The sequence below is a fragment of the Nyctereutes procyonoides genome, unplaced genomic scaffold (assembly GCF_905146905.1).
Source record: "Nyctereutes procyonoides isolate TBG_1078 unplaced genomic scaffold, NYPRO_anot_genome, whole genome shotgun sequence".
Classification (NCBI taxonomy): domain Eukaryota; kingdom Metazoa; phylum Chordata; class Mammalia; order Carnivora; family Canidae; genus Nyctereutes; species Nyctereutes procyonoides.
The window spans coordinates 35567577-35591421 of NW_026575159.1; the positions used below are offsets into that span (position 1 = coordinate 35567577).

The window sequence follows — 23845 nt, forward strand, 5'->3', positions numbered from 1 at the left end:
AGTGTCCCCAGGACAGGAGAGCCCCGTTGGAGCAGGACCCAGGAGGGCGGGGATGCCCTCGGGCTCCCGGGGACACTAACAGATACCTGCGCCCCGGGAGAGTGCACCGAGCTCCCTAAGGCTGCAGCGAGCACGGCGGGACCCGGAGCAGCTCGGAGGGGCTCGGGCGGCGGCTCCGTGGAGGGGGCTGCGGGGCGGGAGCGCGAATCCAACAGCTCAGGCCCCGGAGCACAGGGCGCCGGGACACAGCCCAGGATCCGGCCTCCCCCGGGACAGGCAGAGGCCGGGAGGGCCCAGGACCCCAAGGAGGCTTCTGCCCCGAGCTGAGCAGATCAGCGGCCCCGCCCCGGAGCCTCCAGGCCCTGCAGACAGAGAGCTCAGGAGCTACTGCGGGAGCTGACTCCAGGGCTGCAGAGCTGGCCCCGCCACTGCGGTTGTTCCTCCTGGGGCCTCACGGAGTAAACAACCCCCACTGAGCCCTGCACCAGGCAGAGGGCAGAGCAGCTCCCCCAAGTGCTAACACCTGAAAATCAGCACAGCAGGCCCCTCCCCCAGAAGACCAGCTAGACGGACCAGTTCCAGGGGAAGTCAAGGGAATTAAAGTATACAGAATCAGAAGATACTCCCCCATTTGTTTGTTTGTTTGTTTGTTTTTGTTTTGTTTTGCTTTTTGATTTCTGTTTGCTTACCCCACTCTTTTTTCTTTCTTCTTCTTTCTCTTTTTCTTCTCTTTTTTCTTTTTTTCTTTCTTTTTTCTTTTTCTCTTTTCTTTCCTTCTTTCTCTCCTCTCTTTTTCTCCTTTTCCCAATACAACTTGTTTTTGGCCACTCTGCACTGAGCAAAATGACTAGAAGGAAAACCTCACCTCAAAAGAGGCAATCAGAAACAGTCCTCTCTCCTACAGAGTAACAAAATCTGGATTATAATTCAATGTCAGAAAGCCAATTCAGAAGCACTATTATACAGCTACTGGTGGCTCTAGAAAAAAGCATAAAGGACTCAAGAGACTTCATGACTGCAGAATTTAGCTCTAATCAGGCAGAAATTAAAAATCAATTGCATGAGATGCAATCCAGACTAGAAGTCCTAATGACGAGTGTTAACGAGGTGGAAGAACGAGTGAGTGACATAGAAGACAAGTTGATGGCCAAGAGGGAAGCTGAGGAAATGAGGAAAATGAGGAAATGAGGAAAATGAGAAAAACCATAATGCCTTGAAATTAGAACTAAATCACAACAAGAAGTTTGGAAGGACCTCAAACACCTGGAGGTTAAGAACCGTCCTGATAAAAGACGAAAGGGTCAACCAGGAAATTAAAGAAGAATTAAAAAGATTCATGGAAACTAATGAAAATGAAGATACAACCGTTCAAAATCTTTGGGATGCAGCAAAAGCAGTCCTGAAGGGGAAATACATCACAGTACAAGCATCCATTCAAAAACTGGAAAGAACTCAAATACAAAAGCTAACCTTACACCTAAAGGAGCTAGAGAAAAAACAGCAAATAGATCCTACGCCCATCAGAAGAAGAGAGTTAATAAAGATTCGAGCAGAACTCAACGAAATCAAGACCAGAGGAACTGTGGAACAGATCAACAAAACCAGGAGTTGGTTCTTTGAAAGAATTAATAAGATAGATAAACCATTAGCCAGCCTTTTTAAAAAGAAGAGAGAAAAGACTCAAATTAATAAAATCATGAATGAGAAAGAAGATATCACTACCAACACCAAGGAAATACAAACGATTTTAAAAACATATTATGAACAGCTATAAGCCAATAAATTAGGCAATCTAGAAGAAATGGATGAATTCCTGGAAAGCCACAAACTACCAAAACTGGAACAGAAGAAATAGAAAACCTGAACAGGCCAATAACCAGGGAGGAAATTGAAGCAGTAATCAAAAACCTCCCAACACAACGTCCAGGGCCAGATGGCTTCCCAGGGGAATTCTATCAAACGTTTAAAGAAGAAATCATACCTATTCTACTAAAGCTGTTTGGAAAGATAGAAAGAGATGGAATTCTTCCAAATTCGTTCTATGAGGCCAGCATCACCTTAATTCCAAAACCAGACAAAGACCCCACCAAAAAGGAGAATTACAGACCAATATCCCTGATGAACATGGATACAAAAATTCTCAACAAGATACTAGCCAATAGGATCCAACAATACATTAAGAAAATTATTCACCAAGACCAAGTAGGATTTATCCCCAGGACACAAGGCTGGTTCAACACTCATAAAGCAATCAATGTGATTCATCATATCAGCAAGAGAAAAACCAAGAACCATGATTCTCTCATTAGATGCAGAGAAAGCATTTGGCAAAATACAGCATCCATTCCTGATCAAAACTCTTCAGAGTGTAGGGATAGAGGGAACATTCCTCAACATCTTAAAAGCCATCTACAAAAGCACACAGCAAATATCATTCTCAATGGGGAAGCACTGGGAGCCTTTCCCCTAAGATCAGGAACAAGACAAGGATGTCTTCTCTCTCCACTGCTATTCAACATAGTACTAGAAGTCCTAGCCTCAGCAATCAGACAACAAAAAGAAATCAAAGGCATTCAAATTGGCAAAGAAGAAGTCAAACTCTGTCTTTGCAGGTGACATGATACTCTATATAGAGAACCCAAAAGACTCCACCCCAAGATTTCTAGAACTCATACAGCAATTTGGTAGCGTGGCAGGATACAAAATCAATGTCCAGAAATCAGTGGCATTCCTATACACTAACAATGAGACTGAAGAAAGAGAAATTAAGGAGTCAATCCCATTTACAATTGCACCCAAAACATAAGATACCTAGGAATAAACCTAACCAAAGGTAAAGGATCTATACCCTAAAAACTATAGACCACTTCTGAAAGAAATTGAGGAACAGAATAGAGAACCCAGAAGTGGACCCTGAACTTTATAGTCATCTAATATTCAATGAAGGAGGAAAGACTATCCTTTGGAAGAAAGACAGTCTCTTCAATAAATGGTGCTGGGAAAACTGGACATCCACATGCAGAAGAATGAAACTGGACCACTCTCTTGCACTAGACACAAAGATAAACTCAAAATGAATGAAAGATCTAAATGTGAGACAAGAATTCCTCAAAATCCTAGAGGAGAACACAGGCAACACCCTTTTTGAACTCAGCCACAGTAACTTCTTGCAAGATACATCCACGAAGGCAAAAGAAACAAAAGCAAAAATGAACTATTGGGACTTCATCAAGATAAGAAGCTTTTGCACAGAAAAGGTTACAGTTAACAAAACTAAAAGACAATCTACAGAATGGGAGAAGATATTTGCAAATGACCTATCAGATAAAGGGCTAGTTTCCAAGATCTGTAAAGAACTTCTTAAACTCAACACCAAAGAAACAAACAATCCAATCATGAAATGGGCAAAAGACATGAAGAGAAATCCCACAGAGGAAGACATAGACATGGCCAACATGCACATGAGAAAATGCTCTGCATCACTTGCCATCAGGGAAATACAAATCCAAACCACAATGAGATCCCACCTCACACCAGTGAGAATGGGGAAAATTAACAAGGCAGGAAACTACAAATGTTGGAGAGGATGCGGAGAAAAGGGAACCCTCTTACACTGTTGGTGGGAATGTGAACTGGTGCAGCCACTCTGGAAAACTGTGTGGAGGTTCCTCAAAGAATTAAAAATAGACCTGCCCTACGACCCAGCAATTGCACTGTTAGGGATTTACCCCGAAGATTCAGATGCAATGAAACGCCGGGGCACCTGCACCCCGATGTTTCTAGCAGCCATGTCCACAATAGCCAAACTGTGGAAGGAGCCTCGGTGCCCATCGAAAGATGAATGGATAAAGAAGATGTGGTTTATGTATACAATGGAATATTCCTCAGCCATTAGAAACGACAAATACCCACCATTTGCTTCAACGTGGATGGAACTGGAGGGTATTATGCTGAGTGAAGTAAGTCAATCGGAGAAGGACAAACAGTGTATGTTCTCATTCATTTGGGGAATATGAATAATAGTGAAGGGAATATAAGGGAAGGGAGAAGAAATGTGTGGGAAATATCAGAAAGGGAGACAGAACATAAAGACTCCTAACTCTGGGAAATGAACTAGGGGTGGTGGAAGGGGAGGAGGGCAGGGGGTGGGGGTGAATGGGTGACGGGCACTGAGGGGGACACTTGACGGGATGAGCACTGGGTGTTATTCTGTATGTTGGTAAATTGAACACCAATAAAAAATAAATTTATTATAAAAATTTTTTTAAAAAAAACTTAAGTTTATCTGATATAAGGATGGCTACCCCTGCTTTCTTTGAGGACCGTTTGCATGTAAATGGTTCTCCAACCTTTTATTTTCAGGCTGTAGGTGTCTTTATGTCTAAAATGAGTCTCCTGTAGACAGCAAATAGATGGGTCTTGCTTTTTTATCCAGTCTGAAACCCTGCGCCTTTTGATGGGGTCATTAAGCCCATTCACGTTCAGAGTTACTCTTGAGAGATATGAGTTTAGTGTCATCATGATACCTATTCAGTCCCTGTTTTTGTGGATTGTTCCCTTGGACTTCCTCTTTCTATTACTGAATCCCCCTTAGTATTTCTTGCCGAGCTGGCTTGGTGTTCACCCATTCTTTCAGTTTCTGCCTATCTTGGCAGCTCTTTATCTCTCCTTCTATTCTGCATGAGAGCCTTGCTGGATAAAGTATTCTTGGCTGCAGGTTCTTCTCATTTAGGACCCTGAATATATCCTGCCAGCCCTTTCTGACCTGCCAGGTCTCTGTGGAGAGGTCTGCTGTTAATCTAATATTTCTCCCCATAAAAGTTAGAGTTTTCTTGTCTCTTGCTGCTTTAAGGATCTTCTCTTTATCTTTGGAATTTGCAGTTGTCACTATTAAATGTCGAGGTGTTGAACGGTTTTTATTGATTTTAGTGGGGGATCTCTCTATTTCCTGGACTTGAATGCCTGTGTCCCTTTCCAGGTTAGGAAAGTTCTCAGCTATTATTTGGTCAAATACATATTCCTGACCTCGGTCCCTTTCAGCGCACTCGGGAACCCCAATTAAGTGTAGATTTTGCTTCTGAGGCTGTCATTTATTTCCGTTAACCTATCCTCATGATCTTTTAATTGTTTTTCTGTTTTTTCCTCAGTTTCCCTCCTTGCCACCACTTGTCTTTTTTTATTATTTTTTATTTTTATTTATGATAGTCACAGAGAGAGAGAGGTAGAGACACAGGCAGAGGGAGAAGCAGGCTCCATGCACCGGGAGCCCGACGTGGGATTCGATCCCGGGTCTCCAGGATCGCGCCCTGGGCCAAAGGCAGGCGCTAAACCGCTGCGCCACCCAGGGATCCCCACCACTTGTCTTGTATGTCACTCACTGGTTCTTCCACCTCGTTAACCCTCGTCGTTAGGACTTCTAGTTTGGATTGCATCTCATTCAATTGATTTTTAATTTTGGCCTGATTAGATCTAAATTCTGCAGTTATGAAGTCTCTTGAGTCCTTTATGCTTTTTTCTAGAGCCACCAGTAGCTGTATAATAGTGCTTCTGAATTGGCTTTCTGACATTGAATTGTAATCCAGATTTTGTAACTCAATGGGAGAGAGGACTGTTTCTGATTCTTTCTTTTGAGGTGAGTTTTTCCTTCTTGTCATTTTGCTCAGTGCAGAGTGGCCAAAAACAAGTTGTACTGGAAAAAGGAGAAAAAGAGAGAAGAGAAAAAAAAAATAGAAGAAGAAAAAAAAAAGGGGGGGGAGCAAACAGAAAACAAAAAACAAGGGGGAGTATCCTCTGTTTCTATATACTGTAAATCCCTCGACTTCTTCTGGAACTTTCCAGGGCTGCTTGGTCAATAATTTGTTTTTCCCTGTCGGTGTAGCTGGTCTTCTGGGGGGGGAGGGGGCTGCTGTGCTGATTCTCAGGTGTGAGCGCCTGGGGAAGCTGCTCAGCCACCTGTCTGGTGCCCGGCTCAGTGGGAGCTGCTTATCCTGTTTATCCTGCGAGGCCACTGTGAGGCTGGGGGGGGGGGGGGTTGTTCGCTGGGGCCTGGATGCTCCGGAGGCGGGGCTGCTGATATGTGTGCTCGGCACCGCCCGGCGGCAGGAGTGTCCTCGCTGTCCTTTGTCCTCCCCACCTATGCCTGTCCCGGGGGGAGCGCTGGATCTTGGGCTGTGTCCCCCATTGCCCTGCGCTCCGGGGCTGCACCGCTGGAATAGCTCTCCCAGGTCCATGCAGCCCCCTGCCTGCAGCCTCCGAGCTGCTCCGGGCCCCGCCGTGCGCGCTGCAGCCCTTAGGGAGCTCGGAGCACTCTCCTGCGCTCGCAGGTGTCTGTTAGTGTCCCCGGGAGCCCGAAGGCATCCCCGCCCTCCTGGGTCCTGCTCTAACTCCCTGCGGGCCCCTTTCCCCCGGGAAGGTTGGTGCAGCTCCTGCTCCTCCGGGACGGGGCTCTCCTGTCCTGGGGACACTCGCCCCGGCCTCAGCCCGGCTCCTCGCGGGGCCCCTCCCCTCGGAGGCCTTTTGTTCCTTTATTTCTCTTTCCCCCGTCTTCCTCCCTTGATAGAAGCGCGAACTCTTCTCACTGTAGCATTCCAGCTGGTCTCTCTTTACATCTCAGGCCGAATTCGTAGATTTTCAGGATGATTTGAAGGTTATCTAGGTACTTTGGTGGGGACAGGTGACCTGGAGACCCTACTCTTCCGCCGTCTTACCCCCTCCCTCTTTATTATTATCTTTCAGTAGGTTCCATGCTCAGCGTGGAGCCCAACATGGGGCTTGAATTTACGACCCTGAGATTAAAACCTACTGAGATCAAGAGTCAGATGTTTAACCAACTGAGCTGCCGGGCACCCTTATATTTAAACTCTTGTTAAAGAGTCTAGTAATGTTGCTTTTCACTATTCCTTTCTTATTACATCTATGCATTATTCAAAAATTAACTTAAAACCTAAAACTCTAAAAACAACATGTCTCTAAGACCCAGATGGTAAATGGTAATTATATACTTTCTGATATATCAAGGATTAATATAATAAAGCTTAATATGTTGATGATTACATTTGCCTTAATATTAATATAGCAAGTTTGTAACAATTTTTAATTATAAATTTACAAATATAGATAAAATTATAATACTGAAGATGAGGAAAATCTGAGGACTTGATACCACCTCACTTCAAGACATTATAGGTCTACAGTAATCAAGACAACATGGTTTTATTTTTTTAAAAGATTTTATGTATTTACTTGAGAGAGAGTGTGCACCAAATGTGGGGAGGGGCAGTGGGTCGATGGAGAAGCAGACTTCCCCCGGAGCAGGGAGCCAGCCCTACACAGGCCACCATCCCAGAACCCTGAGATCATGACCTGAACTGAAGGCAGCTGCTTAACCCACTGAGCCATCCAGGTACCCTGACAGCATAGTATTAGCAAAAATAAATAGATCAAGGAATAGAATGGGGATCTCCAAAAGAACCTCACATAAATATAGCCAACTGATCTTTAACAGAGGAGCAAAGACAATTCAATGGAGAAATAATAGTCTGTTTAACAGATGCTGGAGCAACTGGACATCCATATAAGACAAAGAAAGAAGAAGAAAGAAAGAAAGAAAGAAAGAAAGAAAGAAAGAAAGAAAGAAGAGAAGAAAGAAGAGAAGAAAGAAAGAAAGAAGAAAGAAGAAAGAAAGAAAGAAAGAAAGAAAGAAAGAAAGAAAGAAGAAAGAAAGAAAGAAAGAAAGAAAGAGAAAAAAAGAATTCAAGCACAGACCTTACATCTTTCACAAAAATTACTTCCAAATAAGTCATAGACCTAAATGCAATTTGCAAAGCGATAAAACTTCTAGTAGATAATATAGGAGAAATCTAGTTGATCTTAGGTTTAGTGACAGCTTTTAAGGTACAGCACTAAAAACATAATCCATGAGAGAAAAAATTGATAAGTTGAACTTTACTTAAATATGTTTGCCCTTAAGAAACACACTTGGAGAAAATTAAAAGACCATGAGCAAAGTCTTTGTGAAGGATAAGTGTAAAAAATGAGTGGTATGCAAAATGTACAAAACTCTTAAAACTCAACCAGAAAAACAGCAACACAATGAAAAATCTGACAAATATCTAAATAGACACCTCACCAGAGAAGATATGCACATGAAAAATAGCATATGAAAAAATGCTCAGCATCATATTAACATCATTAACATATGATGTTATGTTATGGAGTTGCAAATTAAAATGAGAAAACTCTACTGTTTAGAATGGCCTAAATCCAAAACACTGACAACTCCAAATGCTAGTGAGGACATGGAGCAACAGGGATACTCATTCTTTGCTGGTGGGAATGAAAATTGATGTAGCCATTTTGCCAGATCATTTGTAGTTTATTACAAAGCTAAATATGGTCTTGCCAGCAATTCTATTTATACTATAAGATAAACATGTTTAGAGTTTCTCAAATTTTATGTTTTAGTCTTAGTAACATTAAGATATGTTTCCCCTTCTTTTCACAAGGAATTTATTTGCCCTTCAGGATCCCTGGGTGGCTCAGCCATTGAGTCTCTGCCTTCAGTTCAGGGCGTGATCCTGGAGTCCTGGGATTGAGTCCCACATTGGGCTCCCTGCAGGGAGCCAGCTCCTCCCTCTGCCTGTGTCTCTGCCTCTCTCTGTGTGTGTCTCTCATGAATAAATAAATAAAATCTTTTTAAAAAATTATTTGCCTTTCACTAAAATTTATTCTAATTAAAATTTGAATGTCATTTACTCAAAGAAGTTGAAAATTTCTGTTCAAACAGAAACCCATGCACAGATATTTATAGTAGCTGTATTAATAAATGCCAGAATTTGGAAGCAACTAAGATATTTTTCAGTAGGTGAATGGGTAAATAAACTCTGGTATATCCAGACAATAGAATATTATTTAGCCATAAAAAGAAATGTGCTATCAAACCACAAAAAGACTTGTCAGAACCTTAAAGGTGCATTGCTAAGTGAAAGAAGACAGTCTGAATAGACTATGTGCTACATAATTCCAACTATATGACATCCTAAAAAAGGCAAACCTATACAGCTAGCTAATGGATCACTGGTGGCCAGGGAGTTGAAGAGAGGGAAGGAGTAATCCAGTGGTGAAGCACACAGGAGGTTTAGGACAGTGAATGCATTTTGTATGATATTGTAACCACAGCTGCAGGATGTTATACACTGGTCAAAACTTATAGATCATACAAATTAAATTGTGAAGACTAATGCAAATTATGGACGTTAGCTAATAATAATCTATTAATATTAGTTCATCAACTGTAATGTATGCACCACAATAATGCACGAAGTTAATAATGGGGAAATGTGAGGGGGGTAGGATAATGGTTTAAATTGGAACTTTGTACTTTCTGCTCAATTTTTTAATAGACTAAAAACTGCTCTTAAATATGAAACCTATTAATTAAGAAAGTCTTTTGAATCAAGGTAGTAAATAGTAATGACAATATTTCTGATATATTAAGAGCTAATCCAATAAAGTCCAATACAGCAATTGATTATAGTTTTCTCACCATGTTTTTCTCTTAGAAATGTGTATCTGTGTGTACATGCATTATAGTTCAAACAGAAAATAAAACTAGAACAATTTGAAAATATTGAGATGTTAAATATGTAGTCACTTTGGAAAAATCAAACTTGGGGGCACCTGGGTGGATCACTTGGTTAACTGAACAGCTGATCCTTTATTTCAGCTCAAGTCATGATCTCAAGGTTGTGAGATGGAGCCTTGCATTGGGCTCTGTGCTGGTCATGGCGCTTACTTAAGATTCTCTCTCTCTCTCTCTCTCTCTCTCTCTTTCTCCCTCTTCCCCTCTCCCCATTCCCTGTCTTAGAAAAAAGGAAAAATCAACCTTGAGCTGTATTTAAAAATAGATTTATAAAACAATGTTATTAAATCAGAAGTTTAACATATTGGATATTAATCACTAATGCTTATTTTATCAATATCAGTTTTATTTGTCAAAATAATTTCTACCTCATTTTCTTTTCTAGTTTTTATTCTTGATTAAATTGACCTAAAATTAACTGCAAAAGCTACATTGTCATCTGTACCATACATACATTCCATCATTTGGGGGCTATTCTTGACTATTTTATGAAATTAATATATGTGCTTAAAATAATGTTAAAGCTTCTAAAATAAGTTTGATTAGGAATGTCATAATGAGCTTGATTAGGAAAGGCCAGTTGAGATTCGCTGTGACTTAATAACACAAAAATTTTTATTTCTATTAATAACAGAAACTTTCTCATAATATATTGAATCCCTGTACTCAGATCACATAAAATATTTGGTCATTCAATTACTTTATTCAATATGACAGGAACTAAATAAAATAAATTTTTTATCTGCAAAAGAAAAAGATTATCTCACGACTCCATGTCAATAATAGATCCTTATGGGCAATGTAATGTATCCTTCCTGAAAAACTTTAAAACTCTTTTGGACAACCATATGTGAAAATGAATTTAAGATGTAATTTCAATGTAGAACCTAAACCATAAAACTCCTAGAAGAAAGCATGGGAAGTAAGCTTTTGACATCAATATATGCAATGTTTTGTTTGCTTTTAATCAATCTTCCCAGGCAAAGGCAACAAAAGCCTAAATTTAAAAAAAAGGGGGGGGTTCCATCAAACTAAAAAGGTTTGCATAATGAACGCCATCAACAAAATGAAAAGGCAACATACTAAATGGAAGAAGATATTTGCAAATCATACATCTGATAAAGGGTCAATATCCAAAATATGTAAAGAACTTACACAGTTTAATATCAAGAAAACCAAATAATTCCTTTAAAGAATGAACAGAGGGCTTGAATATGCATTTTCCTGAAAAAGACACATGGATGCCCAGCAAGTACCTGAAAAGATGCTCAATATCATTCATCATGGAAATGCAAATCAGAATCACAATGACGTCACCTCATGGCCATCAGAATGGCTATTATCAAAAAAGACAGAAAATAAAAAGTGGTGGTGAAAACACGGAGAAAAGAGAACCCTCATATACTGTTGATGGGAAAGTAAAGTGGAGCAGCCACAACAGAAAATAGTATGGGATTTCCTCAAAAAATTAAAATTAGAACAACTCTAGGATCCAGCAATTCCATTCAAAGGAAACAAAATGCCAATCTGAAGAGAGATATGCACTCCCTATGTACATTGCAGCATTATTTGCAATAGTTTCAAGATATGAAGGCAACCCAAGAGTCCTTAGAAGACTGGATAAAAATGTGTGTATGTGTGTGTGTATGTGTGTGTGATGGAATATTACTCAGCCATAAACAAGAATGAAATCTTGCCATTCACAACAACATGGATAGACTGACAGGCATTATGCTAAGTAAAATAAGCCAGAGAAAGAATACCATAGGCTTTCACTTTCACAAATATGTGAAATCAAAAAAACAAAACAAATGAACAAAACAGAAATAGACCCATCAATAGAGAAAACAAACTGTAGGTTACCAGAAGGCAGAAGAAGTGAGGGATGGGTAAAATACGTGAAGGGGATTTAAAGGTACAAACTCCCAGTTATAAAGGAAAAATGTTCTGGGGATTTAATGTGCATCAGAGGGAATATAATCAGCAATATTTCAATTGCCTTGCATGGTGACACATGGTAACTAAACGTATGGTGATCATTTTGTAACGCATAAAAATGTCAAATCCCTATGATGTATACCTGAAACCAATAACATATTATATGTCAATTAGACTTCAATTAAAAACTGGGATCTCAAATAGAGGTTGCACCTTTATTAATGTAGATAAAGGTATCTTTTTGCCAAGCAGTATAGATTACTTCATGATTCTAGCAAGTATACATTTCATGAGCTTTGTGAAATATTTGGAAATCTTAAAAACTCCTTCCAAAGTATCCTCAGGCATAAACGTGGCATTTTGTTAATCAAAATAACAATTGATTTTAATTTTTGAAAATTTAAACTAAAGACAGTTCTCCTAGCACCTTTTTTCCTGACTCGTTTTACATTCTGTACCTCTGGACATACATAATTTGTGACAGATCAGGGAATTAGATGATCAGCATTTCACGAGTGAGATGCCAAGTGGGATATGTTACTTTAAAAATCTACTTGTAACACTCATCTTTCTCATAAACCTACATAGCCTGAAACATTTAATCAAGTGCTTTCTATAATAAATAGACAAGTGTGGAAGTATAATTAATCAACAAACACATGGCAGTTTAAAAGACACTGACCTGGGCTAGAGAGGTTATGGACGATTGAGTAGATGGGGACTTAATTTTATGATGTGCATGGAGAATCATTTACTTATAAGCAAAGAATGACACTGTTACCAAATGGTAAATACTAAACTAATATTAAGGATAGCATAAGATTTCATAATTTGATGAATTTTATATATAGTAAATATTTATATATTCATATATTAAAATTTATATAATATTGAATATTTTATATGTAATTTACCATAACATGCAGAGTATTAAAATTTGCATTCTTATTTATTAATATTGGCAATTCACTGCCATAGTACTAAAATGCTTTCTCAAAACATTCATTATTCTAAAATATTTTACTAATCTGTCTCTTATGTTTCTCCTTTTCAATAACAGCTGACTTTTTATGAAATCTTGTCAGTGTCACATATAGAAAATGAATGTTATTTTCTCCTTTTCTGTGTTTTGGGCATATTTCTTTCTGTTCATGCAGATAATCTGACTTATACAATCTGTTATTCTAACAATTAAATCAGACAAATAAAAAGTTATTGTTTTCAAAGAGATCTGAATAAAAATAGAAAGATGAATTAGAATTTCCATCTATAAAAAAAAAGAGAGTGGCATTTTCCACAGCTCAGGTACAAAGTATGCTGTGTTCTGTTGTATGAAATCTGCAGGAATTTGTGGTTCACAGTGAGAAGTCTACATTTTCTTAAATTTCAAGTTTAAAGAAAGTATTTTTCTCCATAGTGGAATTAAAATGTATGATTAACGTCATATAAAGAAGTATATGTTGCTGTGACATACTTTATAGGCTGAGTCCTTCTAAATTGTATACCACAGGGTTATGGAGCTAAAACATAGGCCTAGAAATATAATTGTCCCTACTTAATTTTTGCTCTTTGTACTATATGTTTAACACTTCCTTCTAATTTCTTATCAAACTTACTTTTCCACAAATTTATGTTCCACTAGTTCTAGGCTAATCACCTTCTTCTTTTTCCAGTTCTTTCTATTTTCCCCCACTTACATCTATGAGAATTCCCACATCATGCATTTTGCACATGCGCATCTACCCAGAGCCATGAAGACCACACCCGATTTGTTCAATTTGCTCTAATTTTAGTGAAAACTGTTGCTAAATGCCCCCTCTCCATTCTCCACTCCACATTTCATCTCTGGGGAATGTTCTGCATCCCTAAAGGAACATTCAGCATTATCATCAGTTAGTTTTAATTACCTTCACACACTTGAATGGTGGTATGCTAGATGCTAAAAGGAATAATTTAAATATATATGGTCTCTGCTTTCTAGCCACTTACATTTAAACAAAGATAATAAAATGAGTTGCTATTTTTAATTGGATACCAAGTGTAACATTTTTCATGTAAAACTTTCTAAAAAATGATACAATTCATTTCCCTTCCTCCATAAAGTTCCTTTAATAATGCACAGTGAGATATAGTGAACAGCAAAAATTCCCAGGAATTATATATAGAATAGCTCTATTTTAGACTCCCAGGAAAGTGACAATAACTTTGGCAGCTAACAATTGGCATCTGACAGCTAAGCTGAAATATCCTCAACAAACATAAACAATTCTCTAGAATCTAAACAATAATCAGCTAGAGCCACTCTGCGACTATGGGGTGGAGGAAGACAAAAGCAAGTTTATTCCATGTCCAGGTGTGAAACAAGACAGAGATCAGGACACTCACCAACCACAAAAATCAGCACGATTAACTGCTGCATCTTTATAATAGCGTATCTAACTCTGCATTAATGATTTTGCTTTCTTGGTAAAAGTTACCACTGTACCTCATTCTTGATTTGTCCCCAATACTGACAGTATTTAATCCAGAACCCTCTTAAAATATTCAGGGCAAACCCAAATCCTGTCAAAACCCTCTTTATACTCTTTCTTATCAATACACAGAGATTCACCTGATATGCTTCTTCTTTGCCATAGCAAACTAAATATATCTGATTTTGCTTGACTATTGGTGGATTTCTGGGGAGTAATCATTAGCTGGTGACCTTTAATATTTCTGACTTATTTTTTTTTCTTTTATTATATGTTGAAAATTACAGTTAAATTAGTAGTTAATTACTATTTTAAATTTTCCTCTATTTTATATATGTGAAAAAGTTTAAGCCAAATGTTGATAACCTGGGTCCTCTCAATATAACAAACTATACAACTTTCCACATTTTGAAAGAACGTTGATAAAATAAGAAATAGAAAGGGGAAATTGCTATAGGTTGAATGTCTGTGTCCCTCTAAAATTCATATGTTGAAACCTAATTCTCAATGTGATGTATTAGCAGGTAGGGCTTTGGTAAGGTGATGACTGACTGGGTTTAGTGCCCTTGCAAAAGAGCCCCAGAGAGCTCCTTGGCCCCTTCTGCCATGTGCAGACATGGAGGGGAGACAGCCATCTATAAACCAGGATGCAGTCAATTACCTGCTCCTTGAGCTTGAACTTCCAGCCTCCAAAACTGTGAGAAATAAACATCTTTGGTTTATAAGCCACCCAGGCTATGGGTATTTGTGGTATAGCAGGTTAAACTAAGGTAAGTGGCATTCACTGAAATTTTATCAAATGCCATAAAAAATAGTCTACTTTGATCTTTGTAGAACTAATTGTCGAATTTATAATCAAAGCTCAAACAGTTTTAGTAATCGTACCAAGGTGTCATTGCAAATAAATGCTGAAATTTGAAGATAATCTCAGTATTGGGCCTAAAATATGCTTGTTGCAGATTTGTTTCAATGAGAACAAGAGGAAAATTAATGAAACTAACTTAATATAATCAAAAGTACTTAAAATATTACAGTAATTTCACTTACTATTAAACTAAGAATAATTAAAACAGTGAGCAATAATTAAAAATCATAATCATATTGACATTTCTCTATCAAAAATTGAAAAAATAAAGAAGTTTGGTCTTCCTGGTACTTCTCTGATCTGATCTCATAAATACTCTCCAGTTTTCCTTCTACTCTGGTCTTTCTAATATTTATTTAAAAATATATAATATTTGTATTTTACATATAAATATATTTATTATAATACAATATGTAATATAATTTAATATGATATGTAATACAATATATGTTTATAAAGACATTATATATATGCTATATACTAACACATGTACACTTTCCTTGAACTCCATTCCCGTTTCTCAAATTGTACTCCTTATCACTTCTGCTTTATTATTTCTTTGTACATAGTCTGCTATATGTTGGTTTTATTTATTTTGCTATGCTGTCATTCCTACCTAGAATGGATGCTGTAGGAGAACTGGAGTCTGTCACTAGTGGTGGTGGTGGTAATCTTGACACTAGGCTAATCTCAATTTGTTTTGTTATTTTTTGTCACTTATATAATGCCAGTGCCTAAAATTATGATTGTTTTATAGTAGGTACTTAATAGGTTCTTGTAATAAATAAAAACAAAATGCAGTGAGGCTATTAAAATACCAGTACTTAGATTTAAATTTTTAGGATTTAATGTAATTTTATAACACAAATTCTAAACTCAAACTATAACTTTATCACAAACAATTTTCCAATATTTAAAAAAAATGAAGTGATACAATTCAGAAATGTAATTCTTGGACTCTACTTTTTTCAACTTTATCTTATATATTTCAGTTGATTTATTTTTATTGGATAAATATTTCTAGATCACCTCTTATATTCCAGGGCCTTGCTAACTAATAAAAACGTCATGATTACGAGTCTACCATGTGCTAGATGTATGAACTTGGCCAAATGACTCAATCACTATAATCTTCAATGTCTTCATCCATAAACTATGACTAAAGAGGAAAACTACCCATCAGGTGTTTGTGCTGTTGCCCTAACATGAGATGTAAGATGAAATATTGCCAGCAAAACATTTAGCACTGCCATTGGCCCGCTAGAGTCATCCAATTAATGTTGTTCCTATCACTTGTCAGTAATGAAGTTGATGATGAAAACATAATGGATATACCGCTATATTTATAAAGATTTAGGATATCTCATATAGAAGGTAAAAAACTGTCTAATTTTAAAGGCACAGATGGGCAGATAGGACAACACATTCATGCATAACAAAGTTTCTTTCATACGGTAAGGTCCATCAAGGCACTCTCAGATTCCCCACCCTTAGGGACTCTGTCAAAATAACTACTCTTCCTACCCTACCCATATGCATATACATGTATCATGTCACCATGTGGAACACATTTAGAAGTTTTAACTTTTAATAAGGATATTTCCTTTATTTATCTTCCTTGTCAAGAATGATATTCAGTCAATAACTACTTTCCTCTGAATGTGATTAATACCAGGGAGAGTAGTTATACTTCATTTTGCTGTTTTTGCTGCACTGAGGTGATACTTTAGGATGTTTTGAAATGATTTTAAATGTAGGTGAAGAGATTTGCTCCTGCTGTGATAACTAGGAAGGGAGTAGCATTTACTTACAGTGTATTTCTAGCACCTGCATGGCCACCTGAGGGGTGGCATTGAGGGATTCATGGTCTACTCTGCAGATCACAGTCACGCCATCATCGCTCCGGTCCACTCGGAAATCCAGTGTGCTGCTGACAGTGAAAGTCTTGCGATTTGCATCTTCTTCTTTTAAATATTTTACATCTAAAAGTAAAATATAAATTTTAAAATTCTGTGACATTATTTTTCAAAATGTAATAGATTTCACTTACTCAAGACACAACTGGAAGCACCATCTCCCCCTCTTTTCCAATTTTTAAAAAGCAAATATTTGTTAATTTAATCCATTTTGGTTTGAGTAAATAAAAATATAACTACTTCAGAAATAAAATTTAAAAGGTAGCAATATAAATAAAATAAAAGGGTAGGGCACAGAACTATAATCCTTTAGTGCAAGGGTGTTTTTTGTTTTTAATATTCCATTTGAGAAATCATGCCATTTTACAATATTAACCTCCTTTATTTAGATTTAAATTTTACATAAGAATAATCTTAATTCTCTGAGCTACATGTACAGTTGGGAAGGTCAAATTCACAACATCTGGTTAGGTCTAAAGAAAGTACAATGTATTTGAGTTATGATTTCAACATGAACAATGCAAGACGAACATAATTGCTAAAGCATACCTACAATGAGATAGTTATCTTTTATAAAGAAAAAGTAGGGGACATGGATACAAAAATTCTCAATAAAATACTAGCAAATAGAATCCAACAGTATATTAAAAGAATCATTCAGCACAATCAAGTAGCATTTATTACTGGACTGCAAGAGTTGTTTAATATTCACAAATAAATCCACGTGAACATCACATTAATAAGAGAAAGGATAAGAATCATATGGCCCCATCAATAGATGCAGAAAAACCATTTGACAAAGTACAGCATCCATTTTTGATAAATCCCCCAACAAAGTAGGGTGAGAATGAACCTACCTCAATATCATAAAGGCCAAATACAAAAGACAAGCAGCAAATATAATCCTCAATGGAGAAAAACAAAACTACTATTCTATGGTCAGGAACAAGACAGGGATGTCCACTCTCACCACTGTTATTTAACATAGTACTGGAAATCCTAGCCTCCATGATCAGATAACAAAAACAAATAAAAGGCATCCAAGTCAGCAACAGATGATATGATACTCTGTGTAGAAAATCTGAGGGACTCCACCAAAAAATTTCTAGAACTGATACATGAATTCAGTAAAGTTGCAGGATACAAAATCAACATAGAGAAATCTGTGGCATTTCTATACACCAATAATGAAGGAGCAGAAAGAGAAATCAAGGAAATGATCCAATTTATAATTGCACCAAAAACCATAAGATATCTAGGAATAAACAAAAGAAGTAAGTGTTATATACTTTTAAGAGTAAAGGAATTGAAGATGACACAAAGAAATGGAAAAACATTCCATGATCATTGGAAGAATAAATATTGCTAAAAGCAATTTAAATATTTAATACAATCCCTATTAAAATATCAACAGTGTTTTTCAGAGATTGAACAAACAATCCTAAAATTTGTATGAAGCCACAAAAGACACTAAATAGCAAATATAATCTTGAAAAAGAAAACCAAAGCTGAACATATCACAAATCTGGATCTCAAGTCATAACACAAGGTTATCTTTAGTCCAAGACAGTATGGTTCTGGCACAAAAACAGACACATTGATCAATAGAACAGAATAGAAAACCCAGAAATGGACCCACAACTATATGGTCAATTAATATTTGACAAAGCAGGAAAGAATATCCAATGGAAAAAAAGACAGTCTCCTCAACAAATGGTGTTGGGAAAACTGGACTGCGCAACGTGCAGAAGGATGAAACTGGACCACTTTCTTACACCACACACAAAAATAAATTCAAAATGGATGGAAGACCTAAATGTGAGACAGGAAACCATCAGAGTCTTAGAAGAGAACACAGGCAGCAACCTCTTTGACCACGGCCATTGCAACTTCTTAGTAAACATGTCACCAGAGGCAAGGGGAGAAAAAAAGCAAAAATAAACTCTTAGGACTTCATGAAGATAAAAAGCTTCTGCACAATGAAAACAATCAATAGGATCCCTGGGTGGCGCAGCGGTTTGGCGCCTGCCTTTGGCCCAGGGCGCGATCCTGGAGACCCGGGATCGAATCCCACGTCGGGCTCCCGGTGCATGGAGCCTGCTTCTCTCTCTGCCTGTGTCTCTGCCTCTCTCTCTCTCTCTCTCTGTGTGTGACTATCATAAATAAAATAATAAAATAAAAAAAAGGAAACAATCAATAAAGCTAAAGGGCAGCTTACAGAATAGGAGAAGATATTTGCAAATGACATATCTAGTAAAGGGTTAGCATCCAAAATCTATAAAGAACATATCAAACTCAACACCCAAAAAACAAATAATACAATTAACAAATGGGCAGAAGACATGAATAGACACTTTTCCAAAGTAGACATCCAGAAGGCTAACAGAAACATGAAAAGATGCTCAACATCACTGACCATCAGGGAAATGCAAATCAAAACCACAATGAGACACCACCTCACACATCTCAGAATAGCTAAAATTAACAACACAGGAAACAACAGATGTTAGCAAGGATGTGGAGAAAGGGGAACCCTCTTATACTATTGGTGAGAGTGCAAACTGGTGCAGCCACCCTGGAAAACAGTGTAGAGGTTGATCAAAAAGTTAAAACTAGAGCTACCCTATGATTCAGCAATTATACAATTAGGTATTTACCTAAAGGATACAAAAATTCTGAGTCAAATGGACACATGCACGCTTGATGTTTATAGCAGCACTATCAACAATACTCAAGTTATGGGAATAGCCTAAATTTCCATCAACCAATGAAGGGATAAAGAAAATATGAAAAATTACTCAGTCATCAAAAAGAATGAAATTTTGCTATTTTCAATGACATGGATGGGGCTAGAGTGTATTATGCTAAGCACCATAGGTCAGTCAGAGAAAGACAAATACCATATGATTTCATGCATGTGTGAAATTTAAGAAACAAAACAGATGTGCGTAGGGGAAAAAAGAGGGAGGTAAACCATAAAACAGAGAGTTCTCTTAATTAGAGAGAACAAACTGAGGGTTGCTGGAGAGGAGGTGAGCAGGGATGAGTTAAATGGGTAATGGAGAATAAGGAGGGCACTTGTTAGGATGAGCCCTGGGTATTGTAGGGAAGTGATGAATCACTAAATTCTATTCCTGAAACTAATATTACACTATATGTTAACTAGCTGGAATTTAAATAAAAATTTGAAACAAAAAAAAGAAGGAAAATTTTACTTGAAAGTAAAAAGACAGTCATCTGAATAATTTGAATATTTAAAAGTATACATTTGCAGTGAAATTTATAGTGAGATAAATACTCTTCCTTTGGCTGAAGAATTTATTTCAGCATGAATGAAACAAATCTTGAGGAATACTTTCCTCAAGATGTGAATTCATTTACTGATGTTTAAATTTGTTGCGTATGATTTTTTTTAAACTTACTTATTCATGAGAGACACGAAGAGAGAGAGGCAGAGACAGGCAGAGGGAGAAGCAGACTCCACGTGGGGAGCCTGATGCAGAACTCGATCCCAGGACCCCGGGATCACGCTCTGAGCCAAAGGCAGATGCTCAACCACTGAGCCACCCAGGGATCCCTATTGCATATGATTAAGATTTCTTATGAAATGGTGCACTCAGGGATTATTTGTTCTCTATGGAAAAGAGGCTTAATAATATCTTCATTTAATTTAAAATTTCTTAAGTCTAAACTAGTTGATAAGAGGAGGTTAATTTTAATGGATTAAAAATCAAAATGATAGGCTAAAGTTATTATAACATGATCCTATATGTAGTTTCAGGAAAAAGCTGTTCCATTTTCTTACTCTTTCATGTCTAATGAACAACGATATTTTTAGGGAAAGAGTTATGTTCAATAAAGTACATAAAATATTTGATTTTACTATTTAATAAATAATTTTAAAAACATTTAAGAACTTATTAATGACAACAAAGTAATGTAAGCTGAGCTAATCCATTGTGTTCTATCAAAGATTTGACCTTGAAAGTAATTTTGAATTTGAGGTATTTGTGGGTAGATATTTGCATGTTGCACTGAGTTTTACTTATTTTCAAAGAAGTCTGACTTTATCTTATTGATTTCAAAAATAAAATAATTATTCATAAAGAATAAAATTAGGTAAATGTTCTATGTCTTGCTCTTGAAAATAAATGCTCATGATTGTGTTCACAGATTAGGAAAAAAGTCACCTAATTAAGATTTCACCATTAAAAAATTTTACATAATTTAGGAAGTTTTGAGAGTAAGAAAAATTTCTAACATTTGACATATAGGGAAGGTACATAAAATGCTCAATTTATCTTATAACTATAAATTAATCATACAGGATACAAAGTTCTTCATAAATTATCTTGCAAAATAACTCATTTTTGCTAACCAGTCATTTCTGTGATTTTTCCATTTAAATATTAGTTTAAATCTCAATTAAAAACATATTAAAATATGCAATTATTCCCTTTTAGTCAAAATATGTCAGGATAACACAGATGCATTTATAGTCTTTTGTTATATTAAACAATATATATATTTATTTATGTGAACATATATATATATGAGCCCTTTTACCTTTTAGTGTTTTATAGATTTATACAAAATTTTGCCTCATTTTTATATTAATTTGTATAAATCCACGTCCAATGTTTTCTGGTTTGTAGCTCTAAGCAGTGGCAGTATAAGAAAATTTAGATCTCTTAGTAAACCACTATTATAATTATGTTTCACAATATATGAAAGACAAAACATTGCTGCTAATTGTTTAATTTTAATAACAGCTGTATTTTAAGAACCCACACATCTGCTTCCTTTAGCCAATTCCTTTATAAAAGTATCATTTAATGTAATATTAAATGGACACATAAAATCTAATAGCATCGCATAAAATTTTAATAACCATCATTCAAATAGAATACACAAAAGTATAATTTGTTGCTTTTAATATTAGCTTATGTGACACCTATGGTTCCTAAAAGCAATAAAATGAACAGAAAAAAACATCAATAAGAGCCAATCATTTTATCTTTTCTGTTTCATGCTGATCTCCTCCTTACCACCCTCACCCCCTGCCCCCCCCAAAAAAAAAACAGGCAGGAAATAGTACTTAAAATCTAAGTCTATTTTTGGTTTCTAGCTTTATAAAATAACTGATGCATTCACAGTTATAGAATCAATAAAAATTTTCTTTACTTTGCACAGTTAATTTGCTGATTGCATGTGTATTCTTGTTTCTTGTTCTGTCTTGTTTCAGTGTCTCCATCGTTTCTCCTTTGGCATGTCTTTCATTACATTGTGATCTACAGCAGTATTTTTTAAGAATGGATGTGCATACAAATCACCTTTGGATCTTGGCAGAAATGCAGATTCTGATTCAAGATGTTATGGGATGGATGGAGCCTGAAAGTCTGCTGCTGGCCACGGACATATTTTGAGGAGAAAGAGTAAAGATCAGTGATGTAACCATCAATGAAGAGGAAATATTGGGACTTTTCTCTCTCCATCTCAAACTATCTCTATCCATCATTTTAATTTACTCTCTTCCTAACCTTCCATTCTACCTTTACTATTTTAAAATATATATTTCTTCTCATTTTTTACATTTTTCAAAATATCCATTTCATATATTATATAATGTATTGGTATGATGGTCAGCACAAGTTGAGAGCAAGCAATAAAGAGAGGTGTTTGTAGGATTAGTTTCCTTCATAATCCTTGCCGCCACCCTTCTATCATTTTCCAAGGAGGTTTTGGACTTTTACCACTTGTTCACAAATAATCAGAACAGTGATTGCTTTGGGTGGGTGGCAGTTGAGAACTTTATTATGCTATCATTGTATATGTTGAAATTTTCTATAATAAAAAACCTAAAAACAGATCTGCCTAGGAAAATTCCTCAAGTATTTTCCTGAACATTTCTTTTTTTTTAAATTTTTATTTATTTATTCATGAGATACACACACACACACACACACACACACACACACACACACAGAGGCATAGACAGAAGCAGGCTCCATGCAGGAAGTCCGACATGGGACTCAATCCCAGGACTCCAGGATCGCGCCCTGGGCCAAATGCGGCACTAAACCACTGAGCCACCAGGGCTGCCCTCCTGAACATTTCTTGAACGTGAAGTCTCAAAGTAAATAATTTTCTACTAGTTTTTATATTTGTATTTATGAGACTTGGAATGTAGAATAGTAGTCTGCTTCTATTTGGGTTTTAGATCTTTATCTTACTTAGAGCTAAGGTTGAAAATAAAAAAGGCAGATATAATCATGAGCAAGACCGCTGAAGCCCTCAAATTAACAGATTTAGAAGCCCTACATCAGGTTAGCTAAGGAACAAAGGTCATCTGTGTATTGTTTTTTTACATCCAAATTTTTCATAAAATATCAAATCTCAGGAGCTACATTCATATCCATCTCTCCACATTTATAATGCTAGGTCACCTGACTCTATGTCTGTAGTTTCAGCTTCTTTTGGATTAGATTTTTTCTAAAAGAAATCATCTAAAGTGATTAAAGTTCCATAGAACTTCACTTTGTATCCACAGTGGTTCTAATCAGCCTGTGTATTACAATCTGAATTTTTGTGATTCATTTCCTTTCTGTACTTTTGTGAATTTAATCCCATTTAAACAGATCCAGAAAGAAAATAATCTCAGTTTTATAAAGGATAATCTTGTTTTGCATCCTGGAGTAGCCAGGCATGCACCTAATGTGGGCCAATTTCCCTTTAATCCATTGGAAGACCATTATGCCACAGCCACACTGGGAACAAGATAAGATTTAGACACAGCTTTCACTTGTTCCCAGTACTGCGAGTGCCATATCTCCTCATCATTGAGAGGTATCTCTTAGGAATTATGTAGGGGTATTATGTAACTTCCCCTGATCTATTTGGGTTTCTAATTCTCTGGCCATGACCAAAGCTGCAGGATCACAATGTTTTCCCCAGATATTGATGCTCCTATAGAACTTAAACTTTACTATTATTTTCAGAGTCTGGGTTTGTAACA

General features: G+C 36.8%; 1 protein-coding gene across 1 annotated transcript in view; it reads right to left on the reverse strand.

The window, feature by feature from the left end:
* The window catches only part of CADM2 (cell adhesion molecule 2), a 244731-nt gene that overhangs the window by 130099 nt on the left and 90787 nt on the right, over window positions 1-23845 (reverse strand). Inside the window, exon 5 of the mRNA XM_055314056.1 lies at window positions 16726-16896. Within this exon, the coding sequence (XP_055170031.1) occupies window positions 16726-16896 (171 nt within the window). The remainder of the gene's footprint in view (window positions 1-16725; window positions 16897-23845) is intronic.